The sequence below is a fragment of the Squalius cephalus genome (genome assembly GCF_949319135.1).
Source record: "Squalius cephalus genome assembly, chromosome: 24".
In the NCBI taxonomy this organism is placed as follows: domain Eukaryota; kingdom Metazoa; phylum Chordata; class Actinopteri; order Cypriniformes; family Leuciscidae; genus Squalius; species Squalius cephalus.
In genome coordinates this window covers 14335142-14360007 of record NC_137145.1, presented here as the reverse complement: position 1 = coordinate 14360007, position 24866 = coordinate 14335142, and the positions used below count along the sequence as shown (strand labels likewise).

The following is a 24866-nucleotide window of genomic DNA, read 5'->3' as shown; positions in this document are numbered from 1 at the left end:
AATGAGCATTTCACCCCCCCTTTAAAATCGTATACTCATAGTTATACACATATTCAAATGTTCTCTTCAGACCAGACATTTGATATACTTCTACTCTGACAAATATACGTCTATTTCTGGGTTATAGACATGCTATTTGTTTTTTCCGTTTTCTGCTCAGTGTGGTATCTTGTCTAATATGTGTGGTATAGGCCTATCTTGTTTAGGCTAGTTTCACATGAGATGGTTATCTTATACCTGGAATTAAGGTACAGCTGTATTTGCATGAGGTGGAAATACTTATTTGGGCCTTTCGTCTTAGGGCTGGTTCACACAGAAAGCGGTTTACGCGTCTTTTAAAAGTTGAACTTATTTTAACTTGAGTGCTGCGTTTTTAGAGCGTAGTGTCATGTACGTGATGCTGCAGAAGACGCGAGACTCAAGCGCAACGGTCATAGGCTACGTTGAAAAATAAAGTAAGGCAGTGGAATGGAAAAAAGTGATTTTCCGGTAGGCTTATTTAGGAGAGCTTATTAATTACGAAAACGATTATTTATTTCTGCTAATTATTATTTTGTTTCAGTTAGTTTTTCAGTAACTGTTGTTAGTTTCGTTTAGTTTTAGTTTTTCATTAATGTTGAAATTTCTATTTTATTTCAGTTTACGAAAATGTTTTTTGACCAATAGTTTTAGTCTTAGTTTCAGTTTTCGTTTACGAAAATAACCTTGGTGTTCACGTACGCTGTACACAGAGCGAGAATGGCAGGCAAGCAGCAACAACAACCAGACTCTCATCGATGAACCCCTGGCATGCAAGAAATATTACTATACACTGATACGTTTTGCTAGCTAAACAAACCGAAAACTTGCTGCATCTAATTCCGTTTTTAAGAATTTGTTTACGTTTTGTATGTAGTACTGTTATTAACTGTACTACTATAAAGTTTTCTCACTGGTGAATGACACATGATGTATTGCAGTAACTTTGTCTCCGGTCTTCTGGGCTGTGCACGTTATGCTTTCAGGAGGCGTGGCTTTGGACGGCGATTTGCAGGGAGGGTGGGACGTACGCTTTTAGCGCTATCAGGCTAAAGTTAGCATTTTCCAAGATGTCCTACTGCACCTTTAAATAATTGTTGAATTGGCACAATATTAATGTGCTCATCTTCTGCTCTTGTTTCTTTGTGCTTAGACTACTTAACATAATTATCTTTGTTTAACTCTTAAAGCCAAACATTTGACTCAATCCAGATGTTGGCTGTAGGGAGATGTTGTTTCATTTAAAAAAAAAAAAAAAAAATATTCAAATGAATTCTTGCATATTTAGGCCCTTTGCTTCCTGCTCAGAGAGAGCGAGTAATTTTAAACTAGCTGGCGTCTGCAGTGTTTTTTAAATGGGAATTATCTGCAAGTAGTAATCCTTCCTTCCCCATCCTGGAAAATATGCCATGCATGCCACGATCCTCTCTAGAGCTGTCACACTCTGCTTTGTCATTTTTCTTCTACTGCCGGAACCCCAAAATAACTTCCACTTCACTGCTGCTTCTAAAATGAGAGTTTATGTGAGCAAGAGAGAGAGAGAGCTCAGTTTGTACTCCAGCCATCCTCGTATGACAACCTAATTACAATTCAAGTTGTGCTGTACTGTATGCAAAACAGCCACACATGCTGATATGTAGAACAATCTTGTTAGTTTTGAAATGCATTAACTGTGTTCTGTTTGTCTGTACACTAGAGGGATGGACTAAGATGTCTTATCGGCTGTGAAAAGATTCTTCCAAATCTCCCTCCTGTTGCATATCATATATGCGGGGGGTGACCTTTCCTCAGTGTGGCTCAGATATCGCTGAATTGACTTTGGAAAATGGAAATGTGACATACATGATTTTAGTGTGGTTTTCAGTAGGGCTGCACGATTCTTGCTAAAATGTGAATCACGATTTTTCTTTATGTGAATTGAGATCACGATTCTCTTACACAATTCTCATTTTTTCAACCAAAATGTATTGCACTCAAGTACAAAAACAACAACAACAACAAAAAAACACAGGACATTCAGTATAATAAAGTGCAGGAGAAACAAAAAATTGTCTCTTTTCTTTATTTTAGACCCCTTAAAGTGAATAATTTTAAAGCTTTATGTTGTTGAACATAAGATAACATTAACATACAATAATAAATAAAAATAACTAAATAGAACCTGTGCTTTTTGCTCCAATTGGCACAGAACCTTAAAGGGTTTTGAGGTGTGGCTCCCTTGTCTTTCATGGCTAACTCGTACTGTATTTTGTGGTGAAGTTTGAGGTGATTGATGATGATTGAGATTGATTGGCGATGATGCAAAAGCACTGCTTGCAAATTATGACTCTTTGCGCATCGTCTTCAGTTTAAACCCAAAAAAGTTCCACATGGTGGAATGTGCTCCTTTTTTCTGTACCAATGCACATCCTCACTCTCACTGTCGCCACCAGGATTTTCCACACTGGGGTTCATTTTTACCTCTTACCGCTACAAATCCACCAAGTAAACTGACTCCGTTTAAGTCTGCCGCCTTGTTACACGTCAGTAACAGCGGAACGTGGCCGAGGAGGGAGAGGAGAGAAGTGATTGAGATTATGATTGATTGGTGAATTAATAGTGTTTTGTTATTGTGTGAGTGTGACCAATAACACGTGAATGCAACATGATCTGAATGCAGGGAAATACACGGAAGTGAATCGCCATCATTAAGAAATGAGATCGCATTTATGTTTGAATCGAGATCGTGATTTTTTTTTTTTTTGATTAATCGTGCAGCCCTAGTTTTCAGCGTGGTTTTTATAATTGATAAATGTCCTTCACTCGCCAGCAATCTTATTGACACAAGCACACTCACTCTTACCTCCTTGCACTTACAGTATTCAGACATGCCTGCACACATTTATAGTGTATTTCTTTTAAATAGGGCTGCATGATATTGAAAAAAACTAACATCGCAAAACTGACAATTGGGGTGTTCAACAAAAAAAATCATTAGGGTGTTGGATAAACTCTTTACAGAATCCAACTCAAACCTTAAGTAACCATAAAGTCAACATTAATAAAAAACTTGTTGTTACACTTTAGCAGATACTGCATTCCCACAGTTTTTGACCCATTTAATATGGCTATAAAATAATGATAATTATTATGATTATTGTGATTAAAAAAAAAAAGTTAAACAAACTGAGAAATGTTGTTATAATGCTGTTATACTGTCAAATAAAGAGTATTTAATAAAAATAAAATAATTTCATATTAAAACTTTTAAATTACCATGCTAATCCTAATTTTTATATCTTAATTTATTATGTAAAGGTTAAACCAACAAGGTTTCATTTTAGATTTCAGAGTGAGATGTGGAACACAGCAAATGAAGGGAGCTGCTCTGAAAAACTTCTGCTTCTGTCTAGAAAAACATACATATAAGTAGCAGTAGTATTGCTATATTTTTCTTAATCTGTTAAAATAGGCTAAAATTGCGACCTAGCAACAGGCAGGGCGGCATTTATTGTGGGTCTGTTTATGTTGGTGTGCTCATTTCTGTATGAATATCCATAAATCTTCAATAAATCTACTTTTCTTTTTTTAAATCACTTCCTGTTTCTCTATCTTTCTAGTTTTGTTTATGGCTGTGCATTCTGTTTGTGGGCCCAGGTTTTTCTGTTACCTATGATTAACTTTATTACTTTGTTTTTCTGATCTGCAGCTGACTGTAATTGTTGTCTGCAGTTTGAAACTGATTACCCCATAGCTGTTAGTCTTTTGTTTACTGTCACTCTGTCTGTCCACACCAAGTCATTACTCTCCTCTCACTCAGCCTCCCCCACTTTTTTTGTTTGTATTGCTCACTCCTTCTTTCTTTATCTGTATTACCTTCCCCCCTTTTCTCTCATCCCCTCTCAGGCATTCTCAGAACGATGTGTTGCCAGGAGACAGGATTCTCTACCTATTATGAGTGCACAAAGGGGGTCTGCAATCACCAGTGCTGGGGCTCACGAGACCGGCGTGAGAGGGAGAGTTTGGAGGGGAATGGGAGAGCGGGAGATAAAAATAAATGGGGGACAGAGTGGAGAGTGTTGTGGTGGGCTTGTGGCCTCATTCTAGTTGGTCTAATTGCTTTCTTTTAAACCTCATAGGATTTGTTGTCATGCTCAGCTGGTGGAGGTCAAGAGCACCCAGGCAGAGATGGATATTCTTAGAATTTAAGGCCCTCTTACTCCAGACCCCCAAGTTTGGCGTCCCTTACACTTGAGATACAACTCTGTACCTGTGCAGTACCTGCTCATGTGACTACAAGTGTATTTTGAACTTGAGATTCTGTGATATCCCATGTAGTTTTAGTTGCATCAGCTTTACCATATCTGTTGTTTATGTGGAGTAGTATTACATATGTTTCTGCCCAGATCCTGAGTCTGTTCTTGATTAATATCTCCTCTCATTTCCTTAATCTTAAGATTTTTTCATGAAGCTTGTACTATTCTTTTTCCATTTCTACAGTGATTACATGATCCCCGCAATGTAGCAAGTCTTGATTTTGTCTCTTTTTAAAATGGGCAGCAATTTTTTCTGCTTCATATTTGACTGGGATAGTTATGTTTAAATGTCAGTGTAATTTTAATATTAAAGAATTTTCAGAATAGTTATTTTATTTGGTGGTGTATTGATGGTGACACTTTGTTCTTGTTTTGTAGCAGTCAAAATGGTGCTCAGTAATGTCAAAATGAAAAATGAATTGTGGTACGTCACGTGTAATTCATTTATTTTGATGCGAGGATGTTGATGTTAGCAAACCTTCAGCTTGCATTTTAATTGAGTGTTGGTTTCACTCACTCTTTTACCCAGTGGAGATAATCTAGTAGCACAGCACACTGAAATGAGGCCCATTCAATCACATTTTCCTTGCTGGCAATGAACCATTTGTGAAATGTCACTGCTGATGCTCACGTGGTCTTTACATGATTTTTGTATGCATGATTAATGTGCCATTTAAGGTGATTGAAGATCAGATGTTGAACGAATGGTTATGATATTTAGAACGATTATACATTTACTTTTTTTGTTTGTAGCCATACTTAGTTGATATTCAGTTCATCATTCTTGATCTGTATTCTTGCTCTGCTAACGGCCGATATTGATTACTGACTTCCATCAGATAAGAAAACTGTTATGTACTATTCCATTTGCATGATTAGAGTTGAGAGAAAAACGGTGCGGTTGGAAAGGGGGGATTTTATTTGTAGCAAAGCTGGTTTAGACTGTTTTGTAATTTTTGGTAAGAAAGTTGTACGTACTTTAGTAATAGAATTTTATAGATGTAAGAATCAAAAAATGGTAGTAGTTGTGAATGTGATTAGCATGGTAGTGGAGCTCAACACTACAGGCTTTACCAGATTTACGGCTCCAGATGGAGAGAGTAGGCCTAGGTGATTGAATGAAGTCATGTCCTCCACGCAGCCCTGATCTGTGCTTGAGAGCTGGCTATATTAATTAAAATTTAAATGAAATGCAGCCTTCAGCCAGGGTCACCAAAGGATTCATTCGTTTAAAGAATTACTTTGATCACTGGAAAACGAGCATATATTACTGCTAATGGGGGATTTCTGAATGGCCCATGCCAGCAATTTTAATTTGTTGACTTCAGTGCCGCTTTTCATTTGAATTATTATTATTCCTTGTGCTATAGCCTACACATTTGTAATATTTTTCAATCCCACAAATCAAAGCGTTGGTGATGCCCATAGGGAAATTCACACTCTGTTATAGGTGTGACATCTAAACAATCCTCTCTTATATAATGCTGTGTAACACACCCTTTAGCTTCATTCAACTTTTTGTATTGTGTGAAATGTCGTTTTAAAAGCTGATTTACAACCAGTCCACTGTTTGTGTCTAAAGAGAAGAACTTCATGGGACTGATCTCAGGTTAATAGCTAGAGGCAACCTCTTCAACAGGGATGGGCAACTTCGATAGTGACGAAGGCCAACATTATTTCTTTCTTTCATACCAAGTTACTAATTCCAAATTACTAATCCACACTCACAACTTTTACACAGTCTTACTCAATGTACTTTTTATTAAGGGAAATCAATTTATAATTAATGTAATTTGTTTTTAAAGATTTAATTAACTATAAAACTTGTGAAATTATGCTAAAATGGATGGGAAACTTTGTCAGTTGACAAGCAATATTAGCCTACCCCCAACAAGCAAAAGAAAACATCTCAATTGCATTGTCTGTAAATTTGCAACAAACAACTGTATAGATGTCTTATTTTTTATTACAAGCCTAGAGAACATTCTCAAATCAACCTCAAAGTTAAAAAGTGCTTATTCAAAAAATAGTATTGGTATTACCATAATCCACATATTGCCATGAAAAAAAAACTATTTTTTAAAATGTATAAAAACATAATTAAGTGCATACATTTCTGTCATGCATTTGGTAAAAAGGTTTTTGTTGAATGCATTTTACCTTTGAAATCTAAGACAAGTGCAATTCAAGTGTCACCGGTTTATCTTTTATACTTCTCGTTAACCATTCTCTTTGCTTAACTGTTCCATTCCGTGCCGATCCGAGCCGGCCGGTACGGATATGGTTTCGTTTTCCACTGAGGGTCTGATTATGAAGCTCTTTGGAATGTAATACAAATGAGTCTGTCGTCTGTCGTACCAAGCTTAAGTGAAAATACTGGAAGAACCATTCCTTACCATTCTTAGAACCGTTCGACCAGACGGTGGAAAAGCGGCAGTGCAGTGGTGTAATGGCAATTTACATTAAAATCTTTCATTACAGGTTTCCAAACAAACTAAACATATGGGTGACTCCTTGAACTTGGTAAAGAGATAAACCGTTTACCATCTTGACTGGAAAACATAATTTTTAATGTCATTTTTTTGTTTATTTTTGCTAATTTTAGTAAGCTTTCACATTAGCGTGCACATCCTACGCTGTAATTAGTACGGGGATCGGCTGGAAAAATAGCGACCTCTCCTGGTTTGATTTAGTAATCTGAACGCAATCTTTCCACTTACTTTTCAAAATATTGTTTTAAAATTGATCATCCGAGTGGTCCAGCGGGCCGCATTTAAAGACATTGTGGCCCTTACAAAAAAAGGGCCTTACATATTCATTATTTTTATATATTAGTTTAATATTTGTTTATTCCTTTTTACTTATTTGTTTATTATTAGTATTTATTAGTATAATTTTGAACACACATTTAGCTGTTTACCCATGTAATGGTAATAGCAACACCACATCCTTAGCTGAAGGTGACAACTGAACATGTGACATGTAAATTCATGTCACTTCATTTCTGGTCGTTCTTGACTAACAAAGAAATGAAGTTTACTATGCAGCATCAAGTTTTTAAGAGGAGCTTAAAAACTGTTGGCCAGTCTGGATTTGTTTAAAAAAAAGAAAAGAAAAAGGCATTCCTACAGGCAGATGCTTTATTTTTGAGGTTTGTCTGACTCTTGAGCCCACGCCTGTACAGAACCCCACTGTTATCTGCTCTGTTAGTTGTCATTTACTAAATGATGTTCATTCCAAGAATAGATTATCTCTGATGTATTCATCTTGAGCCCTAATGAGGTCATCCAACATACATATCTTCTCATACCAAAGAAATCAGTCATTGAGCACATTTACATGCACACCAGTATGCTGATAACTCACAAAAATCAGCTTATTGAAATAACCTGTTGTCTGGGTTTACATGCAAACCAATAACCCGACAACGCAAGTAAACCGTGTTTGCAAGACTTTATTAATAAATCAGTTTATTTCCTGGTAGTGATGTCAAAATGTAATAATTTGCGTATCATTGCGTATTGGGTGTTTAATTTATGTCAAAGCATTACAAACCCAAGAAGAGTATAGCAACATGTCAGCGGGGAATTTACAGCTCATATATTATATTAAACCATGCAATGATGTGAAAAAAAACATCCTTCATCATATTTATAGATGCAAGGGTGATGCAAGTGATTGGTTTTGGAAAAAAGCTGCATCTTCATTGTTGTTAAAAAGCATCATCTTTTTTGTTCTTCTCAGGCTCAGCCTGTGGACTACAGATCACATCCACTGGTTCAACATCCATTGAGAAAGCCAGCGGAGAGACTGTGAAGCTGGACTGTCAGTTTACTCTTGCTACTGAGGATTCTGGGCCTCTGGACATTGAGTGGAGCCTGCAGCCCTCTGACAACCAGAAAGAAGAGAAAGTGGTGAGTATCTCATAAAAATCACATTAAAGTATGTGAGAGAGAATGTCTCTCTAGAGGAAAGCATATTTGATGTCTCATTATTCAAAAGCCTCTGGGAGGTTTAGGTTTGACTTTGTCCCTAGTTCCCCATTGCCGCTTTTCCTGTCACAAGTTCTTGTTTTCAGAAAAAACAAGCTCACAAAACTAGTTTGACTGCCTTTGTTGTATAAAGCAGAACAGTAACATTCCTTCTAAGTTATGTGTTCATTAACATGAGCAGCTCATGATCTAATGTTTTTAGTATCCCACCCAAGGACCAGTTACAAACTATCATCAGCATCATACAAATAATTATTATATTTTCTAATCTTATTAAAGCTGCTGTAGGTAGGAATGGTCTAAAAAACTTCTTTTTCAAATTTGTTTAAACTTTATGTATATATCAATTCATAATTTAAATGTAAGTATTCTGAAAAAGAAATTATAAAAATCGAGTGTATGTAGACCTCTCACGACTGTTTTAAAGAGAGCTCATTATTTCCATTCAGTCCACCCTCTCCCTTCTGGGCTCCTTCCAAAGCCACGCCCCCAAAACACATGAACGCGCGACCGCTGAGCTGGAAGACGCATTACAGTGCATGCAGTGACATCATGTCAGAATCACATGTAATAAAAAAATCTAACTTTATCATTATGAATATAAAAAAATAAGATGTATTTTAGTACTCACTATCAAGCTAGCATATCGATATTGGTAAAGTTAAAAACAATTTTTTTTTTGATTCGCTAACGAGCTAGTTATAACTATAAATCTGCAGTAGGGAGTTTTTAGAAAACGTTGACTTAGCCTGAAAATTATTCTAGTGATATGTAATGCTAAATAAGGTTTGCTAGTACATTATTTTTGGATGTTTGGTTGGTGTTGATGTTATATGCAAAGCACAACCCTGAAATCTACAAGAAATCATGCCATACATAATTTGTCAGGCCTGTTTTGAAATTATCTTAGTTGTGTAGTTCTTAAAAAATTAAACAAATCAAGCAGGGATACTTGCTTGTCAAGCAGAAATGTGGCTAACTCGGCATCGGATTTTAAATCCTTTCAGGACACGTAGCTCCCTCCACCTCTGGAAAGACGCTCCGACCCTCGTTTTATTTCGGACTCTATCAAATTCTTTCTTTTTGGATTTTTTTTCATCGTCATCTGTCTTTTTCCGTTTACCCGTTATTTTATGAGCTGGTGTCACACGAGGAATTGGCCGTTTGGATTGTTTATCCATCATTTGCACAGCTGCGGCACACCGGCAGTATTGATTTTGAATGGCCGCACGCGCTGTGCAGGAGAGGGGGGTGATCAGCGCTCACACGAGCATGATTGACACTCCTAAGACACTCCTCCTGGCTCTGATTGGTTGTTTCTTACCGGGAGCGGTGTATTTCTGCAAATGGCAATAGGACCACTGGGAGGAGCCTGAGGGGCTTGATTTTTTTCACAGATTATCTGTCTCATATTCTACTGTCAGGACATAATGACAGTTTTAATAAATATGTAAAAAATACAGTTTTACAAAAGTTACCTACTGAAGCTTTAATATATATTCACAACATTTTTGGGCAAATTGTGCAGCCTTATAAACAAGCATTGCAAACATGGAGCTTTTTCTTATACATCACAATTTGCTATTAGATATGGAGATATTTGGGTGGTATCATCCTTAAAGGTTGACCTTTCATTCTAAATTTGATCTTTTAATCTGCATCAAGCAGGTGCTGGTTTGTGAGTATCACATCTGTCAGTAAGGGAAATGCTACACACCACATTGGGTGTTTTATGAACACATCCTGTTGTTTTAGTGCTCTGTAAAGTTGTTCCCTGGATGGATATGTGTGGCTCCACATAAAGGGTCTGATGAATGTGCTTTAGAGTTTTATTGGTTTTGGCAGCTCTTAGTTGATGTTATGTATTGATGTTTTTTGTGTTTGTTTCTAAGTGATTATAGGTTCACTTCACTGTGAATTGTCGTCCGCAGAGGCACTGCTTTTTTTCTTGATCCACACAAATGCTATCTCTGTAATATAGACCATAATTAAACCGTCCCTCACTTCTTTACAAAAGGCTGATTATGCCTTAACATTGAGCTTGCAGGTAGAGTAAGCAGCCAGATATACTGCTTGTCTGCTGCAGCCCCTTCATACAGAGATTACCTCATACTCTTTCTCTCCAGAGATTATGCATTTAGCTGGGGACAGAATTGGGTCAGGAGCCCTCGATGGTCGATCTCCCTTTGGTATTCTTGCACCTCTCTTCCTATCTTCCTCTCTCACACGCTCTCTCTACTCCATCTTTTTTCTTCTCAAAGCTCCTTCATTTCTTCTGTCGTTTTACACCTAATATTTCATTCTATTTTTATCGTTCTCCCTTTCCCCTCACACTTCTGTTCCCCTCAATTGCTCAGTTTGCTGTTTGCTGGGTCGTCCTCATGGGAATAGACCTGCACTCTTCCCCCTCTGTTCTGCCAGGCTTTGCCCCAGGACTTGAGATTTGTCTTTGACCCACTTCATCGTTTTTAATGGTTTATAAGAAGTTGAAGGTTGAACGCGGGCTAGGTCCATGTTTTTTGTATTTTTGGAGAAAGTTCTAACAGTTATTGTGCCCCACTTTGTCCAGTGCTTTGCAATGCTTTACTCTTACTTTGGAAGCTATTATTTAAAGTATCTACACTTTTCCAGATCATTTATATAGCTATATTGTGCTTGGAATGGCAAATATGGCCTGTATATATGTTAGTATTGTTAGTAAGCACACCATAGTTATGTATTTATTTCGAAACATAATTAACCAAGGGTCCCAAAACCCTCCAAACAAATGATTTTACTAAACAGAAGATCTACTTGTGTAAACGACAAAGTACATAGAATAAACAAATAATATCCTGGTTGATGAGTGATGATCTTCCAGGGCTGTTTTAGCTGTGCACTCTTATTCTATGGCGCATGGTAAATAAAGACCTGTCAATCTGAGTGATCGAACCAATCCAAGCATGCTCCAGCTGTAAAACCATGTCCGATATGGTTCTACACATCATCCCTACTATGTAACGATGAGACTTAAACAGTATTACTACTCTTACTGATATTGCTTATCGGTCCGGTATTTTAACTGTTCTTATATTTTTTTTATTTAAAAAAGAAAAACAAATAAAAAACATAATTAACATTGCTTTATATTCTGAAATGTAAAATAAATATTAGTGCTGTCAATCTATTAAAAAAAAATTAACTAGATTAATCACGCTTAGTTATCACGCTCGTTATTTTTCACGATTAAAACAGTTTTTAGAAGTTTTTATTATATTTTATAGTGTAATAATTTCATAGTAAATCTATAAATTAATGTAGAAACATTAATGTAGAAACATTTAATGGCATCTTTTTAGAATGAAGGCCAGTATCACTGATACTATTACAGCTACTGATGTCTCACTGAAATCAGAATCATCCTCGCGTTTTAATCGGGCCATTTGTCCAGTTGGGCAAGTAAAGTTCTCTTTCACTTGTACCTTGTAAAAAGTGACGAGCGTTAATGTCGATCCCTGGCATATGTTTTCCTTGATTGGTTTTACCTGAAGAGAATTACGTTGTTGAAAACGAAAGTAAAAGAGTGACGCACATTCTTTGTGTTTTACTGTGATGAGAGTTCCGTGTCTTTATTAAATTCAACACATGATGATTCATCTCTCATCCACCCGCAATTAATTGGAATGTTAATTTTTTTACTTGGCCCGCCCGACCCGCGGATATAGGCCAACTGTGATCCGCGCAGCACTATCGGCAAACTATACGGTTTGAGAATGAACACAGGCCGGGAACCCACGACAGGACCGTCACGGTGGAAAAAGGGTATCTGAGCATGTGACTGCCTGTCCGAGTTTTGTCGGGAGCCGGAGGCGGCAGGAAATTTGACGAAGGCGGCCGCCTCATAATTCTCTGTGCAGGAAATACCCTGCTTTAAAACCGAATGCAGATCCAATAATAAACATTAGATTTTCTCCCAATTATTTACATCTATTTAAGACAAACTGTGTTTAAGTGAATAAAGCCAAGCCGGTCATTTTGACTTTTTTTGTGTGCGTTTGATCGTTTAGATGCGCACACAAAGCCTAAAATATAATTTGCTTGTCTAGTTGTCTAGGTACCTATTCCTAATCCCTACCCAGTATACTCACCCACTACACCCAAGTTAGACTTTCCACTGGTTGAACTTTCAAAAGACATTGGAAAACACTGCGTCATGATCGCAGCGCAAAATTTGGATCTTAGAAGTCCAATCTTGGTCCATCTTAGACATTTCCCTTCTTTTTCATCTCTCACTTTTGATCCAAGATAAAATAAGAGGGCTTGACACTACACAAACACACAAGGAAAATGAATACAGGAGAAAACATCTTCTTTCAAAACAACAACAGTTTCTATTTTTTTTTTTTTTTTTTTTTTTAGTGCCAGAACTAAAACAATGAATTAACCTTGAATGCAGAACCCAATTTCCATTTATTGCATTCATTGTGAAGGTCTTTGGGACACAGTGAAGTGTGAATGATTCTCTTGTTTGGGGGACGCTGCTGACGAGTTGACGAAATCCATACAAAACTGCATTGGTCATTAGCGTTAGCATTATAGTGAAGAATGGATGGGAAATGGGGGTGACACTCACGGTACATACACTGTAGTTCCATAATCTCTTACGCGGCACCTGCAATTGCACAATAGTCCTGCTGTGATTGAGCCTGAGAGTGACAATGGGAAATGCAAAACAAAAGGATTGTTTAGAAAATAGAAGTAAACAAGCATTGATTTTATCATTGAATTTTTACATATAAAAGGAGATTGTTTTAAATTACCCCAGCTGCTGTTTTTGTATTCTTTGAACATTTTGTATTTTCATTACTGTATGTGTGAGTCAGAGAAAGTTTCTAGTTAATTCGAATGGTTTTAAATCAGCATGTATTGTCACTTGATTAGTTTGAATAATGACATGCACTACCATTCAAAAGTTTGGGGTCAGTAAGATTTGTTTTAAATATGTTTACCAAGGCTGCATTTTTTTTAATGAAAAATACAGAAAAAAACAGTAGTATTGTAATATTTCACAAATTAAAATAACTTCTATTTTAATACTAATAAATGTAATACATTTTAAAATAATTTATTTATGTGATGGAAAAGCAGAATTTTCAGCCTCCATTACTCCAGTCTTCAGTGTCACATGATCTTTCCGAAATCATAGTGGTATACAGATTTGATGCTCAAGAAACATTTCTCATCAATTCTGAAAACAGTTTTGCTGCTTAATATTTTTGTTCAAACCATGATCCTGATGTTAGTTATGTCCTGCAAGTCCTGTTTCAGGGGAACAGCAAGTCACTTCATTGTACAGTTTGCAAAGACAAACAAATTGTCTTTATACAAGGAATGTGCATTTAATGAAGTTAAATAAAAAAATAGAGTAATTCAAATAAGGTCTTAAATGGGGTATTTTATTGTACTGTTTGATTCTCAATCTATCTCTATCCATGTTTCCCAATTGTAAGGGCTGTGATAGTTGGTGCATGCACTAGTTCCAGGTAGCATATACTGCAGGTCAGAGCAGAATCTGTGGTTGTGTAGTGAAGTGTAGACACTGATGTAGACAGGCAGGCCTACAGAAACTGCCCGGGTTATAAAGCAGAGTGATCTCCAACACAGGTGACTCAGTGCTGCTTTGCATTTCAAACAAGCCTGATGTGGCCCTAGAGGAAGTGCACATACCTAAAGGCATACACACACACTCAAGTGTAAACAGATACACAAGTGAGCATATGCACACTTTGTTTTAACAAGTCACACTGTCCTTGAAGACTTGACTCATAAATAGCGGTGAAACTGCACACTGACCCCCACATAGTAAAGACTAACTTTTCTTAGTCATGAGGAGAAAAATCTTGTCCCTGATTGCTATTTTGTATCTTTTGGTCTCTGCCTAGAGCAGACATTGTTTGGCTTATTGAATTTAAGTATGTTATATAGTACCTGTATGTTACTCCAGGCAGTTTTCCTTATCCCTTTTTTATTACATTTTAGTTATTAGACATGGAGTGTTTTACAGACGTTGTTGGATGTTTCCTTGAAGTCCTGTGGGCAGACTCCATGTGGAATGTATTAGGCCTGCTTACTAAGTGATAATTTGGACAAGATGCTCTTAGATTCTGCAGATGTTTGAATGTGAAAGGAAGAATGAGGAAGAGGTTCTAACCCCCCCCCCCCCCACACACACACATTTTTTTTCCTTCTCTCCTCCTCGCCCATGTGCTGAATATTGACTGATACATTCATTAGGATTCTGAGTGTCTCCGAGCTCTTGTTCCATTGCCCTGAGGTGCATTCTCAGGACTGCTGAGCTTGACGCAAGACGCTATGGGAGGCCGTTGCCTCTCCATCGTCATGGAAATGAAGTGGTGGGGATGGGGACTATTGAATGGATCCCATATTTTCCCTCCACGAGGGACAAGACTCTGTGCATCTGTGTTTGTACTATGTGTGTCTTGTAGCCAGAAACAGACTGGTGCTGTCTTTTCTAATGTAGCTTTTTAAGACAGAAGCATATTTTGATGATTGGCTCACAAGAACGAGACAAGATTTTTACACAGTATTTTTAATAAATCCTTAATGACGAAATGCATAACTAGAAAATAGTCTGCAATGTTTTAACTTATCATCTTGTAATGTATGTCATTTCAGTTCTACTTTTGGAGTATTAGAAGAGAATTATCATATGCCGTAAAAGACAACAATACTCAAGCACTGTAAAAGGTTTAGCCACAAACTCAACTGACTGGCTTCTCTCTTGTATGATTTTGAGTCTCTTCAGACTTTACTGTGTATGATTTATGAGCTTCTACAACTTTTGACCTCCTAACTAAACTCCTTTCCACAAATTGATCATAGAAATAAAAACAGTATAAATAAAAATGAATAACACCATTTTTTCTTAAGTGCAAACTAGGGCTGCACGATATTGAAGAAAAATGTGATATGCGACAACTCATTATATAATGCGATATTCGATACGATAATGCTTAGAGTGTGTAAAATAAACTTAAATTATCTTAAAAATATATTTAAAATGATATAACCTACATACGTGTTTCTTTTTGTGACAATAAAACATCCCTACAACTTCTGAAAGTGAACAGCAGTGTTTTAATGTAGCATAAGAAGTGTTATTTTAACATTAGTGTAAACCATGGGGTTTAGGGTTTCAGGTTGGCCTACATTAGGATTATTTAACAACAGAAAATGAATAATCAAATGTAAAAATAAAACTCTGCTTAGTTTTCACTGTATGAATTATACTGATTCTTATTAAAACTACAAAAGTTATTCAGCCAAGAGCAGTGAGTGATGACCCCAGTTATTGCAAGCTGTTGCGATATGCATATCGCGATATATACATTTGCAATATTTCAATAATTTCGATATATTGTGTAGCCCTAGTGCAAACAATAAGTGCAACCATAATCAAAGTACTCTCTTAATATTCAAAGTGCTAGTAGAGACCACATTTTTCTTCAAACATGATACAGAGCTAAGAGATGGTTACAACTGCCCAGCTTAAGATAGCTTTTATATTGGGAGGTATTTGCATGCATCAGGGAGCCGCTTTCAAAATGCGGGGTATTGAAATCGCGTTTGAATGCACGCTCCCATTTTACTTTCGCTTTCGTGATTGCATGTACTCTGTGAATAGGGAGCGGTGGTGCTGAGCACGCATTCTACAAGATAAGACATTTGTTGTGCAATGAATCCTCCGCCATGATCTTGTCAGTTATCTTGTCACTTACCCTCATCATGTGCAGTGTTGGGAAAGTTCACTTTCTACATGAACTAGTTCAAAGTTCAGTTCACAAATTTTAAAATGAACTAGTTCAGTTCATAGTTCATACTCAAAAAATTTTGAACTAAGTTCACAGTTCCAAAAATGAACTAGTTCATAGTTCTTTTTTTCCATGTTGCTGCAAGCTATTATTTTTTCAAAATGATTGCCACAGCCCATATAGAACCACAGATAATTATTTTATCAGTTTTAACACTAAAGCTATGCGTCAGATTTTTCCCATCCTCACCAACCTGTCATAAAACTTGTTTAAATGATCATGACGCCAACATGCTGCTTTTTGTTTTGATTTGCTTAGTGATGAGTTGTTCATGAACAATCCGTTCGTTGCGTCTGTCACGTGACAAATGAACGAAAGACTCGGAAGGTAAAGTAATTATTTATGATCCCTGTAAACGATTTTTGACTGCATTATAATGATTTCTTAATTCAGAATATGATCAAGATTGCGTAGGTGGATGTGTTCGGGGAATTTGCCAGTTAATGGTATAACATTTAAAGCCCCTTAAATGAACGAAATGACTCGAAAAAAGATTCGTTAATTTTGATGAACGAGATCGAACAAGAGAGTCAGTAGACACTGGTGGCTGGTGTTGCCAGATTGGGTGTTTTTCCGCTACATATTAAGGCCTGTTTACGGGGTGTTTTAGCCGGGTTTTCGCCTGGAAGGCTCTATAGAAATCTGGCACCCTATTGAACGAAGTTAAACTGAGAGAGTGTGCCTTTCACAGACACCAGAATGAACGAGTTCACAGTATCGTTCATCAGGCAGTAATACAGTACGTTCAGTTCACGTTCGGCCAAAATATGAACGAGTTCATGAACTATCGTTCAATGAACGCGTTCAGGCACAACACTGATCACGTGATCAGTGAACTCTGATCCCTGCTGCAATACGTGTGACTCTGCAGCTTGTGTTGGATGAGCTGGATGGAATTGAAGCGACCGTTATCCAACTGAATTAACTGGTTTTTATTTCAATGAAAAGCAAAATGACAGTGGAAGCGTAATGTAAACATAGCGGTGGCATATTCTATCCTAACTTCTCCATCATGGCAATATCGTGAGATATTTCACTTTGATGAGAAAACTTGTCACATTTTAATCTCGCGAGATCTCATGGCACGAGATCTCGTCACACCCCTACTTATGACAGAAGGTGTTCATGTAGCATCATCAAGTTGTAGCATTGAAAGGGCAAATATTTCACTTGTGCTGAAGGATGTTTTTGAGATAAGGAGTAGCACTGTGTTTGACTAACTGACTTTCAAAAGCAGAAAAATGTGGTTGTAGTCTGAATCTGAACATTGGCTTGGCCTTTCACTGACACATACACTGTTTCCCACCCAATGTGTTTAAAAAAAATGTTGAGCAAAATTTTTACCAATATATGAGGTTCACTTACTAAAACATGATTCTCTTTTTTCATTTCTAATTCCTTCCCACAGGTGATTGTGTACTCTGGTGACAGGGCCTTTGAACACTATTATGATCCTCTTAAAGGGAGAGTCCACTTCAACTCCCCTGATCCTAAAACCGGTGATGCCTCCATGAACATCATGGGCCTGAAAGCCACAGATACGGGCACATATCAGTGCAAGGTGAAGAAGGTTCCTGGCATAGGCAGCAGGAAGTTCCTGCTAACCGTCATGGGTGAGTAAAAAATACAAGCTTGTAAATGCCACTTTTGACTAAATAACCAATCTCTAATTTCCCGTTTATTCAAAAATGTGTGACCTATTTGGCATTGGAGGTTCTATTTGGCATTCTTCTGGAAGGTGAGCTATAAAACATAAGGGAAAGTCCTGAGTGACAAAGTATTGATCTGCACCATAAACGCACAAAGTTTGATTTCACGGGCCTTCTGACATGCCTTGTTTCAAGGTCTGCATTGATCGCTGTCAACAGCAAATGTGACATCAGTGCTACTTCGTGTGTGAAAAATCACCTGTTCCTTGTGTTGACTAGTGCAGAGACAGAAACGCCCTAGGCAAACACATTCTTGCCAAACAAGGCCATCAGAAGCAACTCCCCAAACAATATGACGAAAGTGGCGTCACTTCCCGAAACTCAATAACCACATGACCGAGATGTGTATTTGCATTACAGATGCATGAATGGCAGTAGCTGTAAGATAAAAAAGAAACAGGAAAAAGGAGAGTTTATACTGAAATCTGAATACTGAAATCCTTAAAATGACCATTCTTTTAGTGAATTGTCTGGTGTTTTATTATTTTTTTTTCAAAGGTTTTGGGTATAATTTAAAAAAGAAAATGTATTCAGCAAGGATGCATTCAATTGATCTATTTCAAATAAATGCTTCTGTATATACACATACAATATTAGGATTTCTCAGAAATATTAAGCAATACAACACTGATAATAAGAAATGTTTCTTAAGGACCAAATCAGAATTATTTATGAAGTATTGTGTGACATGGCAGCTTTGACATCACACAAAATAAATAAACTGTTTAAACATTTTAAATGTTATTTTATGTTGTAATAATGTTTCACAATATTACTATTTTTACTGTATTTTTGATCAAATAAATGTAGCCTTGGTGAGCACAAGAGACTTCTCTCAAAACATAAAATTGTGTGAATGATCAGTTGGATTTCTTTTTGCTATAGGATCAAGATTTGTTATCCAGAATTATTCTACAGTATTGGTATTAACAAACAAGTGTTAAAAAGATGTGAAAGGGCATAAATTAGCGAAAGGGTAGCGGTTGTTTGACATGAGTGTCAAGGACTGTTTGGCAAGAGCCGACCTGGCGATTGGAGCTGGATCATAGTATAACAGATGGAAGGACACAGATTGGTTGTGCTCTCAGCAGTTGATGAATGCAGCTGTTCTTTCTTCGCCTGTTCCCTTCATTGTCCACCCTCATCCTATCGCTGATGACCGTGGGGACTCTGTACCTGCATTCAGAGCAGATGCTGTCTGGCTGCGTGCGTGTGTTCCTTACTAAACGCGTCTCCGTCAGAGATAGCATTCCAAGGGCATTCACTTGAAGGGGCTGTATATGTGCTATATGCCACCTCAGAGAGGCACGGCTCTGCTCAAGGGATGCAGACACAGAGAAACGCAGTGCTTCCACAAGGCAACTTTATATGGGTTTATGATGAATATTTGTTGTTTGGTGTTGAGTATGTAGTTTACAAGGTTTGAAAACATCTGCCCTGTGTTATTTATATACTAATATATTATTTGTTATTTTGAATAGGCTTTTATTTTTATGTTTTAAGTTTACGTTTTAATTGTAGTAATTTTATGTGCTTTTGTCATTATTGTTTTTATTTTCATTTTACTTTATATTTAGTTTATCAGTTTATATATTAAATATTTATCACTTTTAGTACTTTTAGTATTTTATTTCAGTTAGTTGCCAAGGCAACATTTCAAATGTTCAGTTTGTTTTTCGTGTAATATTTATATTATTTCAGCTTTATTTCAATTAATGAAAGTTGTTTTTAATAGTTTTAATTAACAATAACAACACTGCTGCTCACTTATTTATTACACAAAATAATAATGTTCATTTAACATCACCACTGTCCTGGGTTTCTCTTACATTTCTATGAACTTCTATTGCAAACAATCATTAAGTGGTTGCTTATCACAATAGAAAGTTCTTTATGGGTTTGGTCTGTGTTGTATTTGCTCATTGGAATATTTTAAAATTTTAAATTAAACAACTCATAACTTATTTCACATGGTGTAACAACAGAGCAGATCATTCCAAGATTAATAATCATTTTGTTGATGCCATCAACACTTCTAGTTGGGAAATTCCAAAGGGAACTTTCTAGTGTTCAAGGTGGAAAATGTAAAATCTATCCCTTCCCAGACAGCAAAAAATAGAAATGCTTGACCTTTTTCTTTTCATGCCTTTATGCGTCTGGAGTGTCATCAGGCAGTTTGACTTTTTCGTTCTTGTTTTTCTTCTCGCCTTTTTGACCAGTCGAGTGTGATCACCTCAGAATACTGACACGCTTGCCTTGATCTCACTGCTAAGCTATAAAACAATTTCACCTTATTGAAAGTAATGTCTAATAATAAATTGTCTTTCTCAAAGAAGCAGATACGGGTCATTAATATAGCTGTGTGTCTGTTGGTTTAAGCAACTGCATTAGACCATCAATCTACTCCTTCATTTCTTCCGCCCACCTGTCCATCACCACACATTTAAATTCTCCGTCATAGGAAGCTGCTGTGCTCTGACCCCTCATCCTATTAAATTGCTGTTCAGTCCTGCCTGCTGTTAATCCTCAGGTCTCTAAGCCTCTGTCCCAGCAGCCCCAGAGATCTGTTTTTACAGCTTCTATTATCAAACGATGATGTCAATGCTCAAATGCCAGCGCCCTGCCCAAGGTTGGGAGGAATCACAAAGAGCAACTATTGACGTTCTTCTGTCTGTCTTGCCCTCTAACTCTCTCTTTCGTTGTCTCTTTGCCCTCCTTACATGGGGCTCTGTATCTGTCTCCTCCTGGTTTTAATTTGGAGTTTTGTTTGCCTTTGAATTCTTATGTCATCTCCTGCCAAGCGAGGAGGGGGTCTGTTTGTGCAGGCTTTGGTTTCTACACAGAGCTCCCTATGTTCTCCACCCCTTCCCCCATCCAATCTTTCACTATCTTTCCACATCTTTCTATCACTCCCTCCCTTAAATGCATATATTTCACCCACTTTTTCCCTTAAGCCTGCTGTTTTTAATGCATATCTCTTTAGAAAACACATGCTGTCTGTCTGCCAGCCAGGCAGCCTCTTTCCCACCTTCTTCTGTTTTTGTTCGCTCTTTTATCTCAAAGAATGTTGACACCCACTGCGCTCTGATTTTAATTAAGTTGATTGGCAGCACCTGTAATAGCAGCAGCTGTATCCATTATCCTGATCATGGCTTCCAGTTCCTATGCTTTGATTAGTTATGATGCAGTGAGAATGAATATGGGTGGAGTGTGAGAGAATTGCCTCAGGGACTTGTCCTTTACATTCGTGATGCACCATATATGAAGCAGAAGGTGATAATTCAGCCTTTAGCTGGTCAGAGTGGAATGATATTTTCCTTGTTGAGATAATTGCCTACACATGCAGTCTCATGCATACAAATGCTATACTAATAGCTCATACATGCTGTGTAATTCTGTGCATAAGACTGTACACACTTTGTATGTATGTTTATAAATCTTATTTAGCATGAGATCTTGTTACCATTACATTATCTTTTATGCATTAATTAAAAGGTTTTTCAATTAATTTAATTTGCAAAAAGAAAAATAAATTAGTATTTTTACATTTATTATTGTTAATATGTAATTAATAATAAGTTGTTGTATTATTATTCATAATATTATTTTATTATTCATCATGTGTTTGAAGTAATTTATATTGCTGCCTGTCAAGCCTGCATATTGTCATGTGGAAAATTTGCAATGTAACCTTTATATATGAGACCTCTGTTCCTAGTAGTTTTGGTTTAGTTTTTCTAACTTTCTTTCCTTCCTATTTCCTTTCCCTCAGTGCGTCCCTCTAAACCCAGATGTTATGCAGAGGGTCAAACTCAGGGGAAAGACATGATTTTGAGGTGTAGCTCTGTGGAGGGCACACAGCCGCTGCAGTACATCTGGGAGAGAACCACAGGCAATAAACTACTGCCACCCCTGGCAGTCCTCGGTAAGTTCCCTTTACTCGTGTACCCTGAAAGAAGTTTTTTTTTTTAGAGTTTTGAAAAACCGTCATAACTGTCAGGTGTCACAGTTAAAATGAAGAATCTGTCTCCTTCTGCGCACAGATCCAGTCGGGGGCACCATGAGTCTGAGGAATGCCACTGAGGCAGCTTCAGGAACGTACCGATGCCTTGTTAAAAATCGTGTTGGAACGGAAGAGTGTATGGTGGTGGTCAATGTCACACAGCGTAGGTCTTCAAAAATCTGCTTTAAACATTCAAGTAGCAAAGTAGCTGAGTAAATAGCAAAATAGCTGAGTTTCAAACTGCATCTATGGTGCTTCTTGTCTTTCCCTTATTTATCTGATTACTGTAACTTTGTGAATGGGCTTATGGGTTGTGTCCTATACTCTAAACCTGTGCATCTCAATAAAAATCTATCTTTCCCTTTGCAGCCCCTAACACAGCTGGCGTCATCGCAGCTGCAGTAATCTGTGTTCTGCTGTTTCTCATTCTCCTCGCCCTCATCGTCTTTTGCTGCTGCCGTGCCCGCCAAAAGAAGAAGTACGAGAAGGAGATCGCCTATGAGATCAGGTACTACACACACTCTTGGCAATAATGTTCTAAACAGTCTGTTACCTCCTGATGTGGGTTTAGTCGTGTGTATGTGAACCTTTTCCCACAAGACCCCAGAAACAAACTCAATTAAAAAAACACCTGTTTTTCCAAACTGACATGTCTGGAGCCATCATTCTTCAATCTAATAACGAAAGGAACAAGAGTGGTAGAGAAAGGGAGCTCTTGACCCAGTTGCCATTTGGTACGTGTCACTGTCCCTATGTCTGTTTAATTCACTCAGCCTCTATTCAATCGCAGGCCTCCCCCGCATTTACTGATGACCAAACAAAGCTGATGGCCAGTGAAACTGGCTAGCGGTGCGATCACCCTTCCCCTCTCACCCCTTTTCTCTTCAAACGAAAGGCTGGTGTAATCAGTTCTGTGCGTTTGTTTGTTCAGTCGATTCCTGTTCTGTCAATGCCTCACCCCTCTGTCCCTCTCTCGCTCCCCCGGCCTATTGAAATGGCATTCCTCACTGTGAAGGGGCAGGCTGTGGGTCAGGCCCTTTATTAGGCCCCCCTTGGACCCCGCTGGACTCTCTGTCTGGGAGACTTGCGCTGCCTCACTTAGGCCATGACAATAGAGGATTATCCAAATAAGCCAGTTTCTCTTAGAGGAGACCCCGCTGTCAGTATCTTTTGCTGTGTTCTGTGCTGTAATGGATTATTGCTGCTGATTACTTGTTGATTTGGAGGATGGTGGAAGAGCAGGGCCTGATGGGCTACGTTGGAAATCCCTCCATAGTTTTATTCAGCCAATCTGAGGCCTGAGTGATAAAGCAGCAAAACAATTCTTGACTCAGCTGCTATTCTAGCCTCATTGTGCCCCATTCCTGCCTCTGTCAAAGTTTGATTCTACCGCAGAAGGAGATGTTTTGTTTGACTTGACCTGTCCACAATGTTCCTTGTTTGACTTGACCTGTCCAAAATGGGGGGGGGATAAAATAGTAATAAAAAAAAAAATTATATATTTTATTCATCTAAGACAGATTAAATGAATACATTTTATTGTTACAATATTTCACAATATTACTGTTTATAACTGTATTTTTCACCAAATAAATGCATCCTTGGTGAGCATAAAATATTACTGACCCCAAATTTTGTGCATAATCACTTATTGTGATTAATATACATAAATCATGTTTAAAAACACTTCTGTCTGCAAAATCAAACTCAACCAACAAAGTCATGTGATCTAACTGACATGCAGAAACAAACAAAAAGATGAAAACAGGAAATTATATCACAGAGGGAACTCGTGTCAGGTGATTTGATGTCAGATAAATTTGACCCTTTGGCTTTTATTATTATTAATTATTATTACTTATTTTTATTAAGGTAAGATTAGTTCTTTCAACCTTGTTTAAGAAATCTCCCTGACAGGTTTTGATTGAACACTTTTTTTTTTTTTCTCTCCTTCCCACAGAGAGGATGTCCCCCCTCCAAAGAGTCGTGTTTCTACCGCACGCAGTTTCACCAGTGTGGGCAGCCAACGCTCCTCTCTGGGCTCCATGTCTCCTTCCAACCTGCATGAGTACAACAAGCCTCAGTACGACAAAATACCCTCTGAAGAGTACGAGAGGCCCCCTAGCCATGCCCCTATTCCCCCACCCAGCAGAATGGCCGGTCCCAACCTCAGCCGCATGGGGGCCATCCCCGTCATGATCCCTGCCCAGAACAGGGATGGGTCTATTGTCTAAAGCTGAACTGGGATCAGTCTCTGCACATTTTGACTGTCACTATTCTATTCATTGTTCTACCGGAATTTGTGAAGGAGCAAATGAAGGTCTCTGCAGAGAGATCAAAGTGAGCTGAAATCCGATGAAATCAAATTTGACTTCCAGAACTTTAACAAACATTCACAAAAAACTTTATTCAACGGGGTGCGGAAAGGTGATTTGGTATGCCTGCTCCTGTTTTGTAAATAATGCAGTGCATGAATTTTTTTTTTTTTTTTTTTTTTTTTTTTTTTTTTTTAATAGAAGGACCTGTCTAATGTAAGGCACTTGAATTGTTTGCTATTAAGTGTTCTCCAGAGATAAAATTAACCCGAAATCAAACTAAATTAAATGTATGTGGTACAACCCATAGTTTGCTGTATTAGAAGCTGTTTTGTTGTCATTTTTTTCTTTTTTTAATCAGTTTGAAACATTTTAAGGCAACTTAAACCATTTATCTATGACAATTATTTCCTCTTTATGCTACAAAAGACTGGCAAAGATTTACTCTACGGGAAATATGTGGGTTGGCTTTGGTTTCTGGATGAGATTGTTTTAAAAAAAGATAACAGCATTTGTTTGATTGAAGATTATTTACATGCGATTTGTATATAACAATATGAAATTGATTTATCTTAAAATGAGCTAATACTGTGACTTTTTTTAATGGAGCATTTGGTAGTTTTAAACCCCAATTGGTACATGTCAGAGGGATTAGTGTACAAA

General features: G+C 37.5%; 1 protein-coding gene across 1 annotated transcript in view; it reads left to right on the top strand.

Moving 5' to 3' along the window:
• Positions 1 to 24390, top strand: part of cxadr (CXADR Ig-like cell adhesion molecule) — a 54949-nt gene extending 30559 nt beyond the window's left edge. Inside the window, exons 2-7 of the mRNA XM_079861838.1 lie at positions 8058 to 8227; positions 17585 to 17789; positions 21658 to 21810; positions 21929 to 22051; positions 22258 to 22396; positions 23849 to 24390. Coding sequence (XP_079717964.1) covers positions 8058 to 8227; positions 17585 to 17789; positions 21658 to 21810; positions 21929 to 22051; positions 22258 to 22396; positions 23849 to 24122 — 1064 coding nt within the window. The 3' untranslated portion in view covers positions 24123 to 24390. The remainder of the gene's footprint in view (positions 1 to 8057; positions 8228 to 17584; positions 17790 to 21657; positions 21811 to 21928; positions 22052 to 22257; positions 22397 to 23848) is intronic.
• Positions 24391 to 24866: the final 476 nt, after the last annotated feature.